General features: G+C 37.7%; 2 protein-coding genes across 5 annotated transcripts in view; both read left to right on the forward strand.

Moving 5' to 3' along the window:
- Nucleotides 1–22,802, forward strand: part of vezt (vezatin, adherens junctions transmembrane protein) — a 27,678-nt gene continuing 4,876 nt past the window's right edge. The window contains exons 1-12 of one of the 3 annotated variants that reach the window (XR_006250630.1): nt 1–186; nt 3,143–3,280; nt 5,184–5,273; nt 6,037–6,221; nt 6,497–6,778; nt 8,622–8,771; nt 8,869–9,016; nt 9,160–9,488; nt 10,675–10,868; nt 12,038–12,135; nt 13,207–13,411; nt 14,029–14,650. Coding sequence is in view for 2 of the 3 variants with exons in the window: in XM_043236708.1 (XP_043092643.1) it covers nt 151–186; nt 3,143–3,280; nt 5,184–5,273; nt 6,037–6,221; nt 6,497–6,778; nt 8,622–8,771; nt 8,869–9,016; nt 9,160–9,488; nt 10,675–10,868; nt 12,038–12,135; nt 13,207–13,411; nt 14,029–14,525 (2,352 nt within the window). In the remaining variant the exon portion in view is untranslated. Of the gene's footprint in view, nt 187–3,142; nt 3,281–5,183; nt 5,274–6,036; nt 6,222–6,496; nt 6,779–8,621; nt 8,772–8,868; nt 9,017–9,159; nt 9,489–10,674; nt 10,869–12,037; nt 12,136–13,206; nt 13,412–14,028; nt 16,573–22,802 lie in introns of those variants that run through there. The other 2 variants (XM_043236708.1, XM_043236709.1) reach the window with 2 other exon arrangements.
- metap2a (methionyl aminopeptidase 2a) overlaps nt 17,310–22,802 on the forward strand; it is a 9,450-nt gene continuing 3,957 nt past the window's right edge. Inside the window, exons 1-5 of one of the 2 annotated variants that reach the window (XM_043236712.1) lie at nt 17,310–17,532; nt 18,737–18,838; nt 19,618–19,692; nt 21,393–21,495; nt 22,602–22,763. In XM_043236712.1, the coding sequence (XP_043092647.1) occupies nt 17,388–17,532; nt 18,737–18,838; nt 19,618–19,692; nt 21,393–21,495; nt 22,602–22,763 (587 nt within the window). In that variant the 5' untranslated portion in view covers nt 17,310–17,387. The remainder of the gene's footprint in view (nt 17,533–18,736; nt 18,839–19,617; nt 19,693–21,392; nt 21,496–22,601; nt 22,764–22,802) is intronic. The other variant, XM_043236713.1, reaches the window with a different exon arrangement.

Below are 22,802 nucleotides of genomic sequence, written 5' to 3' on the forward strand. Positions count from 1 at the left end.
AGAAGAAGAGCTGCGAATCATGGGAATTGTAGTCCAAGTCATGGCGTGTCTCTGCGCATTCAGCAGTAGCTGTACGGATCCCTCCTGTAATTCATACCGACTACTACCATCCCAGCATGCGCAACTGACGGACGCATATGGCGGAGAGCTATGACTGAGGATTTTGATGAAGAAGTTGTTTTCGAGGTGAGTTTTCGATCCAGACGGCACGCGTGCACCCAAACAGCTGCTCAAATATCAGTGATAGATGTGCAGTTAGCAGCCTGCACTTAGCACATAAAACACTCCTCCCTGTGCACCTCCACAGTGACTTACAGCTGCTTGTCAAGCGCCCTGGGTTCAGTAAAACACACACCGCGCTGAAAACTAGGCTAGCTTTGTTTTTCATACAGTGTAACATGTACAGGGATAGACGCTGCGCTTCAAAACATAGCGAGCTGACTACCTAGACAGCTTATATAGGCGCGTCGAGCACTAGGTAGGCAGGTCATTACTTGAATGCCTTAAAATATGATCTAAATCGGCAGTCCCTTAGGTTTTAAATTAGTAAATACTGTCTAGGATGCCAGCTGGCTATGCTTTAAGACTGAGATGTCCAACAATGCCGTCTAGGAGGGAATACAACTGTTTTATTTCTGATTAAAATGCCCCCAAAAATGCTGTCTGTGCTGGTAGCTCCTTAGGTTACTGCACTGTGATGTTTGATGTTAGATCACCCCAAAACAGTCTTAGGGTGGCACCTAAATAGGTTTGTGGACACTTTCTGCTTGTCTGTGGTCTGTTTTATTTTATTCTCTATAAATTGAATTAAAAGCAATGTGCATCAAAGCGTGTGTGGTCTTGATCCGCCTTTATGAGTCAAGATTGGGGCAGTCACATCAACATCCTGCTTCTGCTCCATCCTCCTTACCGAGATATATATATATATATATATATATATATATATATTATATATATATATATCGTTGATCTATGTCGGGTCTTTATTCGTTTAATATGTTTGTGACAGCGGTTGTAATGGTTTGCTGTGGAGCAAACGTTGCACGAGACATTAACGGTTAGTTCCCGGCTTCTTTTCCTGAATCAGCAGCTTGGACAAGTAGATTACGGACGGTATTTAGCTATTGATTGCTTAAAGAAATAATAAATAAATAGCTTGGAGGATTTTAAGAAAAAGCTGTATTTAATACAAATGTAAATATGTTTTTATGCACGTGCATATAAAGTATAGTTTAATGACGACAAAAAAGTAGACAAAGCTCTCTATATATATAAATATAATTAGTGCTGTCAAATGATTAATCGTGATTAATAGCATAAAAAATTCTGTGTGTATATAACGAATATATAAATACTAACACATGCATGTATATTTTTAAAAGAAATGTTAAATATATTTATAAATAGTGTACAATATAGGCATTTATATATTTATATATATATATATATATATAAGTTATTATTATATATAGTTATTATTATTTATTATTATTATTTATTATTATTATTTATTATTATTATTTTTATCCTTAACATTAGCATTTTATAGTGTACATTTCCTGCGTAAAATATTTCTTTAATAATAATTATCACATTTTTTAATTAAAAGTCTACTAAAAATAATAGCACAAGAAAAGTCTTCGGTCTGAAATGATGTCTGGTCAGATTTATGAGACGCTTTTACATGGCCACGTACAATCCAGACTTCAAAACAAAAAACAGTTGGATTGAGTTTGCTCTCATTTGGTGACCTAAAATCAGGTCTTTCGCCGCAGGCCAGTTTAGCCGCTCTCTCACATCAATAAACACACGCCAACCGATTCCTCTCACTGCAAATGAGCTTTAGAGCGAAAAAGATCCAAAGTTCGGGGGACGGGTGGCAGGCAGTACCTCGGCGCAGGATTTGACCGAATAAGAATACGAGAGTCGTAAACCTCTTTAGCAACTTAAATCCGGTGGCAATGGTAAGCAGTGAAAATACGGCTGTGATTCGGGGTCTCTGCTGGGGTACGGGGACCTTTAAGAGCGTCGGATCTCCTTCCTCTGTTGAGCAATGGTGCGTTTGAGAAGATCCAAGACGAGAGTGAGGGACACGCGAGAGGTAAGGGGGGGGAAAGACAGGGAAGGATGCTGTTTGGAGTTGTTGGGTTTTTTTTTTTCAGAGAGGGAGAAAGACAGAGCTTAACTTCCTGAGAGAAATATTGAAATCATGACCCCTCTTTATATTACTTTCAGTTACTTGTTCATCAAATTCTATCTCTTCTGTATATATGTGTGTGTGTGTTTTTTTTTCCTTTGAACTTCCTCCGTTAATAACTCCTTCCACATAAATGTAGGAGTTAGGAGGTTTTAACATCCAGTTACACCGATTTGTGTCAGAAACGAGGAATCGCATCCAATGTAAAAGTTTTTGTTTGCGTAATATATGTGTGTGTTCTGTGTATATTTGTTATGTGTATAAATACACACAGGAAGCATTTAGAAGATATTTACATGTATATTTGTATTCATATAATTAATATTTGAAGTAAATACATTTAATATATAAGCAGTGTTTTCTAATATATGCATTATATACATTTGTGTGTGTTTTTATAATTTTTATATATATATATATATATATATATATATATATATTATTTAAACAAAAATATTTAATTATTTATATAGTTATTTATTGTTAATATAAAACAAATTTTATATTATTAGTATTATGTTTTATTTTTAACCAACATGCAGGATTGAATATTTACGTATATGTGTATTTATGATATAAATGAGATGTATACATTATTTAAAACAAAAATCTGTTATAACCAACCTTCAGTTATCATATTTTTCTTTCTTTTTAATCGCGTTGCATTTAATCGTTTTTATGACGTAGGGTTAGTTCAGTTCGAATAGAAAAACTTTTTTTTGACAAACCCTGATTGTGTACATTTGCATATCCAGGATACAGTGTTATTGATTTTTTTGCACCACTTGACGTTCCACCAACCATTTCAAAACCCCATTAAATATTAGATTCCATAAAACACCCATTGAAAATCTTTTTTTTTTCCCTTTTCGTCACCTTGGACATCCTGATTCGCCGTTGACCCACGTTTATTTCGAGTCGTCTCTCTCTCTCTCGCCCCTCCAGAACTCTCCGCTGTTCCAGTACTTGCAGGATCTAGGACACACAGATTTCGAGGCATGTTCTCCCGTTCCTCAGGAGGAGGAGCCAAGCGCCGGCGGAGAGGAGGCAGAGTTTCCTCAGGATATCCTCTCTTCCCACAGAGTGAGTGTCGGCGCTTACCTTTCCTACGGTCTAGCCGTACAGCAGCTAGTCCTGTGTAGCGTTCGACGAAAGCTCTTAATCCTTGGGAAAACGTTGTTTTTGGGAACTTGAGCTGCGTTGCTTGGACGAACAGAAGCTGATTAAATGCTAATCTGCTTTTGAAACACGCATCGAAAGGCCGAAGTAGAATCAGACAGATCCAACGTGAAATATTCTGTACTCAAAAGTTTTTCAAACTAGCAAAAACAGTAATATTGCGATTTTTTTTTTTTTTAAACTATTTAAGATAACTTATTTCTATTTGAACGTATTTTATGTAATTTATTCCTGTGTTTTTTTTTTTTTTTTTGCATCGTTATGGTGTCACATGATCCTTCAGAAATCATTTTATTATTATTATTGTTGTTGTTGCTGTTGTCGACATTTAAAAGAGTTGACTAGTTTTTTTGAGGATTCTTTGGTCCGAAGATCAGCATTTTTCTTAAATAAAAGGATTTGGTAAAATTACATTATGCCACTCAAAAGATTGGAGTACAAAATAAATGCATTTAGAAAACGTAAAGCTTTAAATCGATTAAAAGTGATATAATACGTTTTATTTTTATATAAAATTAAGCATAAAACTATTAAACATAGATTAAAAATACATTTTTGTTGTCAAACATGTCTAAGTATATTTAATATAAATATTGCGTGAACATCGTTATTGTCTTTAGTTTACACAGTCCTCGTTTGTGTTCCCAGTCTACGATGTCACACACACACACACACACACACACACACACACACACACACACACACACACACACACACACACGCGCGCGGTCCCTTTCTATTCTTCAGCTGTCTGACACACACTCAAAGCATCTAGAACGCGAGTCCTACAGCAACGGAATACTAAAGACACGAAGAAAGGAAAGAAGACAAAACGGGCAGAACCTCCTGCACTTTACACTTTCTCCCTAAACTTGCGCTCACTTTCTTTCCGATTTGTGGCTTCTGACGTTTCCGAGGCACGGGTTGTTTCTTTAAACGTCCCGTATTCCCATTGTCGCGATCTCTCTTCGCTTCGGAGGATGCTGAAACGCTAAACGCCACAGACGCGTGCAAAATCATGATCATGACCCAGACAGGAATCGATAATGGCTCTGTGGACCGTTAGTCAAGAGGACATAATAAACACACCAGCGTCCCATAGCTGTAAATGAAAAGATACTCTTCAAGGCTACATTTATTAGAACGAAAAATCTAAATGTAAAGCAAAAATGGTAATATTGGTAAAAATTAATTAGTTTTTTCTAAATTAATCATCGTTTATCGTCTAAGATCCTTCAGAAATCATAAAGACGAATTTTAGGTTGGCTTGAGAAAGCCAGGCCAAAAAAATGAAGAAGTTTTTTAAAAAAAAGTTTTACGTCTTTAATTAGAAGTAGTTTAAACGATGGATGAATAGATAGATTGATTGGTGTCCTGGATGGTTTCTAGGGTGTTGCTATGTGGTTGTTAGGGTACCTAGTGTGGTTGCCTAGGTTTTTCTATGTGGAGTGCTTGGGTTATTTGCTAGGGTGGTTGCTAGGGTGGTTGCTAGGGTGGCTGCTAGGGTGGCTGCTAGGGTGGTTGCTAGGGTGTTGCTAGGGTGTTGCGTTCAAAAGAAATAGTGTTACTATTTCTAAGTACTAAGAGTGTCCTTTTCAAATTTTTTGTGAATATATGAATGTTTAAAAGCAATCATCCTCATTATAATAATCAATATTAGTAAAATACATTTTTGGAAATTGTACTTTCTGTGCCGTGACGAGCACATGACCGCCCACGTTTGCATATTAACACTTATCCAGTATCGAGTTACTTGTTCCTGAGAAATCTAGCGTGCTTTAGGTGTTTATTTGTGTGTTTTCTGCAGAAGGGTGGCGTTCGGAGGCTGGTGGACGCCCTGCGCGCTCTGAATCCTCTGCGTGGAGACAGCGCCGCCCGCTGGCAGGAGCAGCAGCTGGTGAGAGTGCAGCTGGATTTCAGCCGAGTATAAAATACGCACACTCGCATCAATATTTAAGGGGGGGATCTGCGGTGTGGATCTGCTTTATTTGCCAGTCAAAATGAGCTCAGTTTGACCAAGTAAACTAGCCCAGATTCTGGCGAAAACACCCCAACTCAGATCCCGTACCTAAAATGCATATTTAACAGTCTTCACTCGAAAGTCACGGTATAGTTTTACATATTAACAGTCTAAATTTGTTTAATTGATGAAAAAATTATGTAAATAAATGAAAATAATAAAAGACACTTTATTTAAAATTAAGTATTTATTGATTAACTGTTAAAAATAATTTTTATATTTTTATAAAATATATTTTTATATATATATATATATATATATATATATATATATATATATATATATATATATATATATGTGTGTATGTTTAAAACTACAAAATGATTTGAAAAATAAATAATAAAAATAAAATAATTTTTAAATAAAATATATATATTATTGAATTAAAAAAAAAAATCTAACATTTCTCAATTAAAGCTGACTTCTGTATGAAGTGAACATAAAAAGTGATCACATCTCCATAGAGTTTGCTTAATACTAATCACTTCAATTTGATAAAACTAAGATCCAGAGACCGCGATCCAGCTGTGCATCACAGCACAGAAAGCCATTATTGCTGCGAGGCAGTGGAATGATCCGATAATCAGATCGATTTGCCGCCGCAGAAGGATAGCATTCAAGCGTGTTTGTTTTCCCGCAGGACGCCGTCTTCCGCCAGTATTCCCTGCGCTGTCTGTTATCTCAGGATGTGCTGTTGCAGGAGGACGTTGAGCTGATCGAGCTCCTGGATCCGAGCGTGCTCTCTCTGGGCTGCGCCGATACCGTCTGTCCCAGCGCCAGCGCTTCCGTGCCGGCGCCGCGCTACCTCTCGCCGCCCTCTCTAAGGTACACGCCTACGAAAACAGCTCAAAGGGAAAGTTCACCTTAAAAATTCTAATTGTGTCGTAACAAACCCATAAGACTCCAGCGAATGAAAACATCTCGAGAAGTTTCAGAAAGCCTATTCCCCGCCCACTTGTTGGTTGGTCTGAATGAAAATGCAATTCATTCTTGGCCACCAGGTGCCGCTTTTTCGGTTTCCCCGGTAACGGCGTACGCTAAGGGATTGACAGAATTTCCGTTTTTTGCCGCGAGCAACACCGCGTCTTCGTTTGTTGCAGGGACGTGTCGGTCCTGGTCGGGCTGCTGGCCGTCTTGCTCGGCGCGTGTTTTTCGTACCCCGACAGCGGGCGGGCTCTGTGGCTGTGCGTCGCGCTGGTGGGCGTCGCCTGCGCGTTTCGGGGGCTGTCCCTGCGGCGTAAGGCCGTCCTGCGGCGGCACGTCCAGTCTCTGGCCGTCCAGCTCGAGGCTTTGGTGAACAACAGCCGAGCGCTGACCAGTCTCTCTCGCAAGTCGCTGCGGCTCATACAGGAGACAGAAGTCATCTCGCGAGGGTTCACTCTGTAAGTGTCATCACACACACACACACACACACACACGCACGTTTGCTTTAGTGGTTTATGGGGACTCTCCGTAGGCGTAGTGGTAAACCTGCTTCTCACAGGAAGCCATTTTTACGTTTTCGAAAAGCACCGTTTAGTATGTTTTCTTTTTTTTAAGCCTTTCGAATTACAGGGACTTGGTGTCCTCATAAACCACCTTCACCTCCTTGTAATACCTCTGTCATACCCATGTCTCATGAAACACACACACACACACACACACACACACACACACCACAGACAGACCCCAACCACTTTAGTTAGTCGCATCTTATCAGAGGTGGCCAGTAATGAAGTACATTTACTTGAGTATAGTGGTCGATCAATACAGGTCTCGGAAAGCCGGATGGCTGATAGCCGACATTAGGCAGATTAAATTTTATTTATTGTAATTAACATTTAAGACATTTTAAATAATTAAAAAATATATTTTTTTATAAAAATAAACGTACTTGCACTTTAGAAGACAAAGTATTTTTCACCATTATTGGAGTATTTGAGTTGTTTTGTTTTTTGTATTTTATTTTTTTTTACAGTTTAGAAATTTTTAATTTTGTCTTTACAACTTTCACTTGTAATGCAGTAATATATGACCGGAAGCATCTGTGCTTTTCGCTCAAGTAACGGGAATTGTGTACTTTGTCCACCTCTAGGTCTTATTTTCTGTTTATTTACGTGGCGTTATGTGTGGAAGCTTATTTCCGACACAGAATCAGAAAATCTAAAATCTAGAAAAAGCAATCGCAGCTTGACAGCCAATTCTGACCCTTTTTTCTCGCAACTATGAGTTTACTTGCATCCAACAATTCTGACCGTTTTCCCTCAGATTTCTTATCTTATCTTAAAATAAATCGGATTTTAAAAAAAATGCATGGACCTGAGTAATATTTTACATGAAAAAAAGTTATTTTACAACGGGCGACTACTAGATGTATGCTTATAATCATGACAAAAAAATCTGTAGTTGCAATATAAGCTTGTGAGATGTAAACTCAAAATTGCAAGATGTACGCTCTAAATATAAGTAACGTTTTTTGATAAATAGGTATAATGCATGCGAGTTACTGGCATGGGCTTCTATATAAAGAGAAACTTAATATTTGTGTATGAGGTTAAATATATATTATGATATAAGTTATAAGTTAGTTATGTGTGTATGAGGTTTGTGTGCTCTGTGATGTGCATGTTTAGTGTAATTTGTCGTTCACTAGATATAGTTAGTGTAATTATTATAATATTGCCTTTCAAATCTTGAGTAAGTGTGATTTATTACTTACAAAATCACTCTTTTGTCTTGCAAGCATGCATTGAATTGATTTAAAAAAGTGGCAGTAAAGATTTTTATGCAGTTACAAAAAAACTATTTCAAATAAATGCTGTTAATTTTTTTTTTAAATAGTGTAGCAGCACAACTTTTTAATATTGATAACAATTAGAAATGTTTTTCAGCATATTTTTTTAAGGAACTAGTAACACTGAAGGCTGAAGTATTTGATGCGAAACCTTATTTATATATATATATATAATATATTTTTTGTTTACATAATATATGTGTACTGTGCATATTTATTAGTTGTGTAAACAATGTTATTCTTATAAAAACAGAAAAAAATCTTACTGACCCAAAATTTTGAATCAGCGTATTAGTATTAGTTTTTCATATTTGTGTATGTTTTGTGTTTTGTGTGTTACGTTGTTGCATTCTAGTGTTAGTCTTGTAGCGTTGTCCGTGTTGTTTGTGATGTGTGTCTGCCCTGATGGTTCTCGGACGTCTGCACAGTTGGATCACGTTTCACTTGTCAAGTTTACTCGACAGGGTGAGTGGCGCCTGTCCCTTTAACAGGGCGGGGCAGCTTCGCAGCCAGCAGCTGATTGGTCTACGGAAGGCGGCCTATCAGAGTCTCCGCTGCGCGTTCCGAGCCTCTCGCCTCGCCACGTGCGTCATGCTCAAGTCATATCCTGACCCAACAACGTCATTTGTGATAAACCGATTTTAAAATGTGATTTCTGAACATTTCATTCACTTGGTCGACACCTTGACTGTGTTTCACGTTTCCGCTGAACTCGGAGATCGACAATGTCACCAACTATGTGTCCACCGTGCCAATCAGAGAGCTTGGTCTCGGTCTGGGGGTGGAGCATCTTTCTGACGACCAGGCACAAGAACTGACCAATGATTACAGTCTGCCTGCGCTCAAGGTACAGAACCTCGCACTGTTCATTAGGGCTGGGTTACATTGCTTCTTACCATTACAACATTCACAACACTGTTCTTTGTAGCATTAACATAATCGTTGGCTCAAATGTCGCACCGTTCTCGTAAACCATTGAATGTTTTGCAGATGCTGTTCCAGCTGTGGGTCGGCCAGAGCTCCGAGTTTTTCCGGCGGTTAGCTTTGCTGTTGTCTCCGGGGAGGGAGGAGCTAGACTCCAGACCCAGCCCCCTCACTTACAGCAGCGTCCCGTTGATCACCGACTCTCTCCATCGCACGCTGGCCGCCTGCCTCGGCGATCTCCAGCGCAGCTTCGATTTCCACCGCTACTTCGAAACGCAGCACCAGTCGCTGCCCGCGGAAAGAAACGGACGCGCTCAGCAGAAGTGCAGAGAGCTCAATGCTCTGCACACGTCCGTCCGCAGTTTACAACTTCACCTGAAAACGCTCTTAAACGAGTACGTGCCACTAGGGGTTTGTTGTTGTTGTAACTTTTAATCAATACTTTTCTAAAATGCATAAGAAGATCCTACTAAATTAAATGGGCCATTCTACAGAATCGGTCAAAAGCAAAAAATGTCTTTTTCCAAAAACTGTGAATGCAAATTATATAATATCCAATGCACAACTTTCTAGCAATCGTGTAGTTAATTGTCGTATTTTCAGAAAAGTTTTAGAATATTTGTCCACTTCGAAACTGGGTTATGTCGGCCTATTAGGATGTTTACGTTATTTTTGTTTTATGTCGAATCCGGTTTTTCTTTGTAAAAGGCGAAAAGTTGATCGTACTGATTTCAGAGTTAAAGATTCATTATTTTAAATGTACATTAAACCCAAAAAAATCACAACATCTTGGTTGTTTCGGTAGTGATGGCACATTTTCGGTAGTGACGGTAATGCTTTGGTATGATTTCATGAGATTACAACATTTGAAATCGCATGTTAAAAAATGTTATAAGCGTAAATGAAACGGCGTTTCAGTAAAACCTCAAAAAATAAAGAGGTCACCACCGAATGTTTTTGCTAGTGACCATTTTAAATCGTTTTAAACCTAGCTAATCAGCACATGCTTAGTTAGCACTTTTTTGATCAGTGATATACTTATAAAAAAAAAAAACTGAATGTTATTGAATATTTCTTAAAAAGACGTGCTTCATTTCAGAGAAAAGGTGCTCGGTAGTGACATTCCTTAAAATTAGGCACAGATTTTTCGGACTTCTGAACACATTTACATCAAAATGATGTCTTCTCTAACCTTATAGCTATAAGAGAGGAAGACACAGGAACTTTACCGGAACCTGACCCTAAATTTATACGATTATTTTAAATACGGCTCAGCCAATAGACTAAAGCATACACTGTTTCAGTAGTGATATGGAAAATGCGTTTTTTTTTTTTTTTAAAGAAAATAAATATATATCCATTTTTTATTCCGTAATCAAAAAAGTGTGTATATATATATATATATTTATTTTATTTATTATTTTATTTTTTTATAATTTTTAAATATTTGTTTTAAATAATTAAAAAAATAAATAAAATTATTTAAAAATAAATAATAAATAAATTTAAAAATAAATAAATATATATTTTATTTATTTATTATTTTTTAAAATAATTTTATTTCTTTTTGTCTTCTCTTAGGGTCATTATTCTCGAGGATGATCTGGAAAAGTTAATGGTTGCCAAGGAGACGGATGAGATGACGTGTGCGGGCTATCAGGAGCTGAAGGAGCGTCTGCAGCTGCTGCAGCCTCACATGCAGGCCAGCACCTGCTGCTGGGACGACACGCTCGCGCAGGTCGACCGCATGCTACGTCGAGTCTCCAGCCGCCCAGGTCAGAGGTCACCCTCCCAACCAGTCGCTGCGTACTGCTTCGGAATTTCAACGAATGACTGCTTTCGCGCGCGTTTAGTTTCATTGAGTGTTCTGCAACAATGCATTTAAATTAGGTTTGGTTACATTTAGTGTAGCTCTAAGAAATGGCACCAAAATAAATGTATTTAATTCGTGATGAGCGAGGTACAATCAGGCAAAACGTTCACCTAAAAATAAAAATAATGTTGTTATTATGTACTCACTGAATTGTTGGTACTACTAATATTTTATTAGTTGGATGAACTAGGTTGGAGATGGGTAAAAATTCTATCATTTCTAAATCAAAGGAATCCTGTTCTTTCTCAGAAAGTATCTGTTCGTCAAGGAACATGCGTCACAGTTTTCACAAACATATTAAACTATTAAGCAGTTTTATGAAGACATATATATGGCTAAAATATAACCTTAAGACAATAGAAAGGATTTCACAGGTGATTTTGTACAGTATGCCAGCAATTATGCAGTTATTCTAGATTATTATATTATATTATATTAACTTTTCACTGCAGAAACCACTTGACCAATCAAGTCGTATTATCGCAGCGAGCTTTGCCGCACAGCCGTGTGACCATGTTAAGTGTCCGTGAGCTCTGGAAATGACGTCCTCGCCGTATAATAGGTGCGTCAGCCTTTGCGCGTTTCTGTGGTAACAGAGTGCGTCTCGGGATATTTTTAGAGTTCCTTATTCGACTGATTTCCCTTCCTTCGGTTATTTTAGGGAGCTTTGGGGAAGTAGCAGGGTAAAAAAAGGACAGAGAGAGAGGGATGGGGTGGGTGACGTCCTTTTACAGAATCAGGCCATGATGCACAAATAGGTGAAGTCAGTGGTCGCGTGATGCCCAGCGCCTCGAGGTCAAAGGTCACGTACGGTCATCCACGTGTGCCAGTATTATAACGTTTTGACCCTGTATGATTATGTTCCGTGTTTTATTTACAGCGTACGTTTATAACAGCTGTGTCAAATTATTAAGATCTTGTGTAGGCTTATGTCAGCTTTTGGTTATGATATCTCGGCAACACCACGACAGACAACGTGCGATTCACGCAGAAGCCGAGCTTGCCCTGTGTCTCGTTTGCTCGAAAAAAAGGAGACCCGCATTAACAGAGCGCCGCGTATTCGTTCCACAGAGAGCTCGGATCAGCCGGAGGAAACGGCCGTCCCAGATCCCCCTCCTCCTGCCCCCGTTAAACACATACAGGACAGAGACCCCGTCCCAGAGGAACAGGTACGGCGTCTGTGTCTGAGCGAGAGCGCTTTTAGGCGCGAGAGAAATGGCGAGCTTCATTTTGAGGGATGGATGGATGGATGGATGGATGGATGTAGTATATAGCACCACGTACATACTTTTACAGTTTTATGTGAAACGGGTGAAATTAAGCATTTTAATGAAATGTAATGGTTTTTAATATAAATACATATATTAATAAATCTACTTGTTAATGATATTGCTTATTTATTAATATTTGAAAATGAAAGCCGTGGTACAGCCGACGTTACTGAAAAAACTGTGTAAAATTACCGCTAAAGACTAAAGTGTTTTAAAATATCAAACCATTTGACCTTTTTATAAGTTCAGGTGATGCAACTCGCAAAAAACATATGACTTCATAAAAAAAAACAAAACAATGTTATAACGTATCAGTTCATAAAAAAAGTTAATTCCACCTTTGAATTGAAAACATAATTAAGCTAAAAGCTAAAGCTACCTGGAAAAAAAAATATATATATAAATATTGATTATTATTATTATTATTAATAATATAAAACCTTAATATTTGTTTACAATTTGTAAGAATAATAATTAGAAATATACAGTAGCGCATTAATGTTAGAAAAATGTATTTTTTTACATGCATACATATATGTGGATATATATACTTGTATGAGAAATTCTATACTTGTATGAGTCAATGATAAATATTATAAAAAAAAAATATATATATATATATATATATATATATATATAAATAAATAAATGATAAATATATATATATATATATATATATATTTTTTTTTTTTTTTTTTTTTTTATCATCATTGACTCATACAAGTATAGAATTTCCACATGACAGACAAGCACCACTTATATTTTGGTCCAAATGTAGTTCACTTGTTTATTGTCCGAAAGTGAAGTGCTTATTGTTGTCATCAAAAAATTTTTCCCGCTTTATATCTCACAAGTATTCCAAAGATGTTGTGTTGTTGTTGTTACCAAAAAACGCAGAGATTAATAAACAATTAACAGTTGCTGGGATTAAAAATAAATAAATAATAATAATGCGCTTTTCTCGGCCAGGAGCTGGAGGCATACGTCTCGGACTCGGACTCGGAGACGGAGTGGGGAGGGGCCGCGGTCACGCTGTCGCCATGGGAACAGGAGCGCCAGCGTCGTGAACGCGACGAGTCCAGACGGGTTTTACTCGAGCTCAAATCCGTCCTGGGAATACGGACTTCAGACGGAGAGAGGGACAAGCGCAAGCTTCTGCTGTTCAGTGATCAGGGTACCACGTGCACTAAGACGTTATATTTACGTCCTTTTTTTCTGTTTTTTTTGGAATTGAAGAGGCGGTTGGTTCTGTTTTAGGAGGGGGGGTGTATATGTTTCTTGGACAGTAATGCTAGGCAAACGCTAACCTGCAACAAGTGAATCGGTTCAGAGAGTTAAACCGTTAAAACAACGCACAAATACAAACTTCATTCATTAGCTTTTTTGAGCGCTTATTAAAACAAACTGCCTTAAAAATTGCTTATTTGGATTCAGATCTGGTTTGGTTGGTTATTTTTGGTCAGTTTTAGTATTTCAACCAAACCTTTCAAACTCATTTTTGTTTTTCATCGATCGCGCGTTTTTTTTTTGTAATGTGTCGTTTTCGTTCGATTTTCCGTTTTTGTTTGGTTTTGTGTTTTTCGTTAAGTTTTTGTTTGGCGTTTTTTTTTTTTTTTCTCTTTCCGCAATTCCAGAGACAAATATTCGTAAACGAAAACGTAAATATGTAGTTTGATTAAATTGGATTTAATACAAACTGTTTGTCGCATTCAAGTTGAAAACTAATTGTAGCTTAAAAAAATAAATAAATAAAATAAAATAATGAACGCTTGTCTGTTTTTGCATTTCTAGCTGCTCTGGCTCCGTTTGATAAGGACGCGTCAGAAACGGACACGAACTCTTTAGAAGCGCGTATTTCAGCGGAGCCGGCGACGGAAAATCACGTCTCCCAACAAGCGGAAGAGGATGAACGTGAACGGCAGACTGAGGTTCTGAGCCGGCCGGAGAGAGAGGGAGATCCTGTCACCGAGTTTTGCTGCGGAGACGCCGAGGTAACCGGGGCGGCTGAAGAGACTGTGGAGGAAACGCAGCTCTTCCAATCGGACGGGCTTATAGATGAAGGGCGTGGCGGGACACGCCCCCTCACGCCCAGAGCGCCCACCCTCTCCGTGATTGACAGACTGACGGAGCTGCACGGCCCCGACGCGATCAGTTTCAGCTCTGCCCTGGCCGCCCAGGTAGCGGCGCGCTCGCACGCGTTCACGCACATGCAGGAGTGCACCTACGAGGACTCCGAGGAGGAAGAGGAAGTGACCTCGCCCCAGACCAGAGAAACCCAAGAGGACTGAAACAGCAAGCTATTTATTCTCATCCTTTTGGTTGTATTTATTAAGCTTGATTTCAGGTCACAGACGTCATTGGATGTAGCTGGTGTGTGCGTGAATCTGTTTGTGTGTGTGTGTGTGTGTGTGTGGTGGGGGGTTATGTTTCATGTGACATCCCACGTCCACTCTCTTCATGACGGGCCTCAGGTACAGACTGGCACATGCTAGTACACAAAAATAACAGACCAAAACCTAAACATTAACACGAACCCACATGTGCTCGGCCATTCACTGTAACAGAGGTCCTGCACGGATTGACCTGAACTAGCTCTTAAAGAGTAGGTTTTATTCGGTGTACCCTGCAAATGTATTTGACCCCAACGGGGAAAAAGTCTATTTTAGCACACTTAAGATTGTGGTTTTTTTTTTTGCTTCCATTTTCATGACGAGTCACTTTTTTTTCCAAATTAAAGCGCATTCTTTTTACCACAATAAGAAACAAATTTGTTCGATTAAAGTAGTGTAATGCAAGAAATCCTGTGCATTTTTGTGGCTTAAAAATTTTTTTTTTTAAATATATATATATATATATAATCTGAATATATTTTGCAAAAATAAGACTATTTTCCCACCTTACGCTAAAGACTGTTTCATTTAATTTTAAATTGTACTGTGAATGGATTTTTTTTCCTATTACGGTTAATGAGACTGTCCCCTTTAATGTCATAATGTAATATTTTCAGTTGCGATGAAATGAGAATATATTTTTTTGCCTCATAATTGTTGTAATGACAATAAGATTCTGCCTTTTTTTTTTTTTTTTTTAAAGAGAAAAATATCGCCACAAATCAAGATGAAGAAAATCATAATTAGCATAATGGGCAGAATCTATTAATATCGTTATGTGTGTGTGTGTGTGTATATATATATATATATATATATATATATATATATATATATATATACACACACACACACACACACATCAGCTTGGTATTATGCATTTCAACATTGTCATTAGTGTGATGGCAAGAAAAAAATATGAATACATCTGCCCTTTATACTAATTGTTCATTTTTATTTGTGGAAGTACATTTTTTATTTTTTTTTTTAAATCATAAAATGATAATATATGGAATTATGGAGTAATGAGGATACTGGATAAATAATGCCAAGCGAACAATGCACAAGATCTTACTTGTACCATAAATGGGCTCCATTTCTTTATGATTTGATTAGACTTAATTTTGCGATTCGCCTCATGAATTATAACAAAAAGACCAAGTTAACCCCCACATTGGAGCTGGTATGCTGTCCAAAAAAAAAAAAAAAAAAAAAAAAGACGGGATCTCTCCTGCAGTGAAGCCTCCATTTAATAAGTTTTTTTTTTTTTTTTTTTTTTTGCGAGGCCGTTCTTTAGGGAAATAAATAGCTGCCCTGATTTCATTTCTGCATCAGACTTTTGTGAGTTTCTGCTCAGGCACAGCCGGAGTCACCACGGGGTTATCGCTTTAAAGCGACTACAAAGCGTTAAAAGCCGAAGTTTGAAGCTTTTTCAGAAATCCAGCGTTATCGAAATGTTAAGTTTCGCTCGGTTTTTCGGCCCCGATTAAACGCAAGCAGCAAAAATAATTATTTTTCCACAAATGCTGCTGCCTCGTCCTTTCACACAAAAAGCCGGTTTTAAACGCAGACTTCAAATGCTTGCGGAAAAGGCACGACGCTGGCTTGACTCGCCTCAAACGAGCTTCCCTTGCCGCGCTTTTTCAGCCACACTTTAACGTTATAACGACACCTAGAATGTTAACGACAACGTTGATCGAACCGGAGAGCAACATCTTAAATGTAGCGACGTTTGTGCGTGAACCACACGTTTTTCTGTCTAACGTTAACTAACCTTCCTTCATGCATACGTGCATGACTCTCGGCTTCTCCTCGGCCTCTCACGCGTCTCCTGTGCGTTTGTCCTCACTCGACACCGGTTTTGCCTTCTCTAAAGGTTAAGGTTTTTCCTCAAGTCCAAAAGTGGCAATCTTGCATTTCGTTTGTGAAATAAAGTACGTGTACTTTGCGTGTTTGTCGTTTGTGAATCGACGCGGTTCACGCTCAAAACTAAACTTTGGTAAGAAACTCCATGGCGTTGGGAGACTCTGCCATCTACTGGATGGTATCGATTATAACAGCTATAGTGATTTATTGGTTTTATTTTATTTTTAATATCTAACATATTTATATAATATAAAGTACAATTTACAAAGTAAAAGACATGCAGTATTCTTTAAATAATACGCTTTATATAAAATACATCGCAATGCATTCAAAATGGCCCTTTTTGTTTTATTAATTAGTACGCAACCTAATTTATTGTTATTATTATAGTGTGAAATATGACCCAGGCAATGCGTTCGTTAGATACACAGAAAAGGTGCCATAAAGAATGCGGTTCACCCGACTGCAAATGAGTAATGTGATAAATAATCACGATTTTGCTGTAGTCTGTATATATGACGACCACATATTTTGCTGAGCTAGCAACGTATATACGGATAAACGCTTTGGATGTTTAAAAATAAACCTGCGCTGTCGAACTTCTGGGTGAATGGATTACCGTCATTAATATTCAGCTTGCTACACCGTGGGAGGCGCGCTGATTGGCTAAGACGCAGAACGCGCTAGTCGGCTGGCCAATCGGCGGCGTGGTCATTAATATTAATGAGCCGACTTCTCAGCGTCAGCACGATCTAATTAATATTCATAAGGTTGTTCATCGCCATAGTAGGAGCCCTATGGTAATTTGGCATCCCGCGTCACTCACTCAGCTGATTCGGCAGCTTTTCCGGGCTCCTCCCACAATGCATCGGTCCCTCTCCACTCGCGTTCGCGATCATGGAGGCGAACGGGACCGAGCCGCTGCCGGAGCAGCCAGGCGTGGACACGCTGATCCTTAACGGGGACGCGGCGGATCGAGAAGAAGTCGACCCCGCCAAGAAGAAGAAGAAGAAGAAGAAGAAAAGCAAGTCCGCCGCTTCCGGTGAGTGTGTCTCATTCATAGAAGTGTGTGTTGACTGCTGAGGCCCCTGCTTTAAATACTCCGCTGTGAACTCTGCTTAATGTCTCAGATTAACTCAAGACAGGACTGGATCTGTCCTGTATTTGTCTACGTTTTGGATCAGGCATTAGCGAGGGCAACAGTAAATAAAATAAAGATAGAAAAAGTTTTTTTTTTTTTTTTTTTTTTTTTTTACCTTTGGAATTTTATTAGAGATGCATGTTTTGTGAAAAATGCTTGTAATTGATGTTTACGTAATATATATGCCAAACAAATCTAATAAATATATAATGTTATGATTGATACAGTTAAAAGATATTTTTTAGCTTTAATTTTATGATTTGTAAAGAAAAGAGATTTATTTGTAAAGGGATAAATAATGTGTGTGGTCTGTTTTGAAATGCCTAAAGAAATGCTTTTAATATATTTTCATTTTATATGAAATAAATATAAAATATTGTTGAATTTATAACTTGTGCTTTGTATAATATAAAGTATAAATGTAATATTTTATTTAAAAAAAAATATATAATATAAAAAAATATATAAAAAAATATATAATATTTTATTATTATGATCATTTACTATTATTATGTAGAAAATGCTGTTTTTGTTTGTGGTCCACAAACTTTTGAGCCCAAAGTGCAAACCAAGTAGCTTACTACATTTTCTAACCTAAAACATCCCTAAAATGATGTCTAATTTGGCAGCTCGCATAAATGCCACCTAGCTAGGCAGCTAGCCATAAATAAATACTTAAAACTATATGGACAAGTTTGCAGGCAGCCCAGCGGAAGTATGAGTGCCGCTGCCGCTCTAGTCTGATTTGTGTACGATAACTCTTTTATTTTAAGTTATGTACATCGTTGCCATGCAGACGCTTGTATTTTACAGTACTTACCGCTTCGTGTGCTTGCATCATCAGGTCTGGTGGGTTGCCCTACCAAGGTTATATGACGCTGCAGATTGTCTCACAGGCTTGATCTGAGCCAAGTTTGCTGTCATATAGATCCGGTATATGAGATGAAGCTGTGGACAGCTTCCAAACTGACAGGAGTTACTCACTTCCTTGTCACACACACACACACACACACTGAGTGTTGGAGACTGCAGCTTCTGATGCATCTGGCACACTTAGCACTTACTTTGCTTATGGGCTCGTTCACCTGTGTGTGTGACTTTGCAGCAGGACACAGCGAGCAGGGCGAGAACGGCGAGGCTGAGGTGAGGAAACAAACCGAGCAACAGAACCCAGATGAGAAAGATAGAGAAGAGGATGGAGAAGAAGGTATTCGAATGCCTTTCTAGTTCTTTTACCGCATTAATGATGTAACACTCCTGTTTTCCAAAGATGCTACAAAGTCCTCATTCGCACAGACTGCGCGCTTTTTCACGCTTACCAGTTACGGTTTGTTTGGTGTCCCGCCATGCAGTACATTTCTATTGTGATGAAATGAATGTAATCAAGATGTAAGAAGATGATAGCATTTTTTTTTTTTTGCTAGAATGATAATTTAATGTTTCTAAAATAACTCAAGGTCTCAAGGTCAAGTCACAGTAGTGTAACACACACACACACACACACACACACACACACACAGACACACACGCATACGTACTTTTAAGTCAAAATACTATTTTAGCATTATTTTTGTTTTTATTAATGTTTTGAGTTAGTCTTATTTTTTAATGTTTTCTTATTTTAATTTCATTTCTTATATTTTAGTGCTGTCAAATGATTATTTGTGATTTAATTCCATCCAGAATATTTGATATATGGGAATTTATTAATAGATAAATATAAATATTGGTAGATGCACTTTATATTGTATGGATATGAATATATACGTAGATAAATAAATGTGTAATATATATATATATATATATATATATATATATATATATATATATATATATATATATATATATATATACACACACACATATATTTGTATGTATGAAATATACACAGTGAACACATTATTATTGTATTATTATTACATTGATTATTCCAGTATTCTTTGTGTGTGTGTACATAAATGTTTTAATTTTAATTACATATCACTGGTGTCTCAGACGCTGAGGAAGCTGACAACGTCTCTGGGAAAAAGAAGAAAAAGAAGACAAAGAAAAAAAAAGGACGTAAGTTTCTTTTCTCATCCCCTCGTACATCGTGTTCCCCCGCAGGACCAGAGCTCATTGGCTGCCAAAATGCCCTTGCTCTTTGCTGATTGGACGAGATGTTAGATAATGCCCGCTAAAGAGAAATGAGTTGTAATCAGTTATGTGTGTGAACGGGTCCATGTCAGTGCAGCACCTTTGAGCGTGTGACGATACGATCCGGGCGGTGTGTGTGTGTGTGTGTGTGTGTGTGTGTGTGTGTGTGTGTGTGTGTGTGTGTGTGTGTGTGTGTGTGTGTGTGTGTGTGTGGGGACGGTGGCAGGGAGCGTGTTTGACTGCCAATGCAGCGGACTGGCCAAACGCCAAATCGCCGTGCCTCTGGGGAAAATCCTGCAGTGCAGACTTCATTTCAACAGGATTTCGAGCAGGTCACCAAATGCTTTGTCATTATTTAGCAGATATTTATCAGAGTCAAAACACAGAGCTTTCGAGCCAGCATGGAAAACCGATGTTATCATCAGTTCATTTTCTCCGTTGACGGGTGACCGGCCGGGTCTTCATACGGTAAAAAAAATATTTTCTCCCCTGAAAAATGGAAGAAAATGCATTCGCACTCGTTTTCAATCGTGCTTGATTGAAAAGAAGCAAGCGGAAGCAAAAACGTACAGTGTTTTATCAAATGAATGTATTATAGGAATACATATGTGCAAACAAATACATCATCATATTATATCCGAAAACAAGCGCGTGAAGCAAAAACATACAGTGTCTTCATCGCACATTTTAGCGCCTTCTTGCCTTAATGTTTTAGAGATCTTGATATAAAATGTAGGCATATTCTGGATGAAGGCATAAATGAGAATCGTGACGAATGAAAGCAATATGTGTCCCAAAGTCAGATGAAAATATCAAGCAAGTCTGATATGGACCAAAGTGAGTTTTTTTTTTTTTTTTTTTTTTTTTTTTGGGGGCTAACATAATTTTTTCCTCTTTTTTTTTGTTGGGAGAGTGTGACGAAGCGCTAAGCAGTTATTTAATTTATTAATTTTCTCGATGCCAAGAGTTGAAAAAAGGTTTAGCTTTGGGGAAAACGCGGCGCTCGTCCCAGCTGGCCAATCACAGTGGGCGAGGGGGCGGGACAAATACCACACTGAACCAATCGCACGTCCTTCTTGTACGACAGCAGTCGACGAGTGAACGAAGAAGCGCGACAACAGAACAAATGCGTTTAAAACGAGAGCCAGAAGAAGTAGTTCACTCTGTATCCACATTTTTTTTATATTCAGAAATAAACTGGCTGCGAAATCAGATACCGTTAACACTTTCATGGATATTTCGTATTATAGCAACCAAAGCGTCTCAACTATTGCGGTCAAACGATTAATTGTGATTAGTTGCATTCCAAAATAAAAGTCTTTTTTTTTTTTTTTTTTTACACACACACACACACACACACACATACACATATATATATATATATATATATATATATATATATATATATATATATATATATATATATATATATATATATATATATATATATATACACACACACACATACACATACTTGCATAAGCATGCAAATATAAAAAAGCTATGTTTTTATTTATACGTTTTTATATTTATTAGGTATATATGAGATAAGATTGAACTATCCCATTAAAATGCATTTGATAAAGATGTTGTTTTCACATTGATATCCACCATCTCTCCTCTAGCCAAAACCCAGACGGACCCTCCGTCCATCCCCATCTGCGATCTGTACCCCAGCGGTGTGTTTCCTGTGGGTCAGGAGTGTGAATACCCTCCATCACAGGATGGGTAAGATATTTTGTCTTTTCTCAATGTGAATATACTCTTTAACGTCCTCGGGTCACCTTGTACTTTCTACGGACTGCTCTACCTCGTATTACCCTGTGCTCTGTGTAATATTATATCGCTGAGACTACTGACATAGAGGTCACTCATGTTCCCTCGCGCCTAAAGTACTCCAAAAATAGTTGTGAACGCTGTGTGTGCGAGGAACAGCTCATAAACTTAAACTTCCTCAGATCATCTTGTCTCTTACCAGAGTCCTGTGGCAGCCTTCGAAGGCATTTATGGCCTATAAACTTATGATCTTGACCTGAATTTGGCTTAACTTAAAACGTAATCATCAGAGGAGGTACAACCAATCAGCTATAAGTTGATTTATATTATTATTTTTTTTTTTTAATAAACCTGATTTTAAAAATGTTAAACTAATGTCTCAACAGATTTATTATCATTATTATTATTATTTACATGTATTTTTATTTTTACTTTATTTTTAAATATAATTTATATAGTTTAGAATTAAAACAAGTTTTTATTTTTCATTTAAAAATTTTCATTATTATGTATTTTTATTTAATATTTAATGGCACATCCACAAAAATCCACTTCATTAAAGCTTTTCCATAGCAAATAATGGTTTGAAGAAACATTTACAGATGCATCTCTAACAGTGTTTAAACTGTCAAAGATTATTCAGACACCAGATATAATTTTTAATGAATTATTTTTTTTTTCCTAGTGGGTGAAGGACACTATAGTTCATTTATGTAAGTGAGGATAGCAAAATAAAGTAAACTGCGACATATTATACCCCAAAATTCTTCATAAAGTATAAATAGAGGAAAAAAATAGACAAAAATGTAATTTGTCACTTTGTCCTGACCATGTTCTGTCACATACCTTTCTATTAAAGTTATCTGACTTTATGAAAACGAATTTGTTCTGACGCAGTTAAACTCTTGAGGTCTTGTCATACAACTTTCTAAACTATAACTGTGATGCAAAATGTTGAAGGTGTCTGAATAAATTTGGCTTTGACTGTATGATGATGGTTATTCTCAAGGTAAATAAATGTACTCGCTACATCGCAAAGTGTTTTTTGGACCTCCCAGGCGTAGCGCCGCTTGGAGAATGAGCAACGATGAGAAGCAAGTGATGGATAAAGCCAACGAGGAGATGTGGAATGACTTCCGGCAGGCGGCCGAAGCTCATCGACAAGTGCGGCAGTATGTAAGGAGCTGGATCAAACCTGGAATGACTATGATTGACATCTGGTGAGCCCATTGTGACTTCGGTATCTATCTGCAGTGTAA

Source organism: Puntigrus tetrazona, chromosome 4 (assembly GCF_018831695.1).
Source record: "Puntigrus tetrazona isolate hp1 chromosome 4, ASM1883169v1, whole genome shotgun sequence".
Taxonomy (NCBI): Eukaryota; Metazoa; Chordata; class Actinopteri; order Cypriniformes; family Cyprinidae; genus Puntigrus; species Puntigrus tetrazona.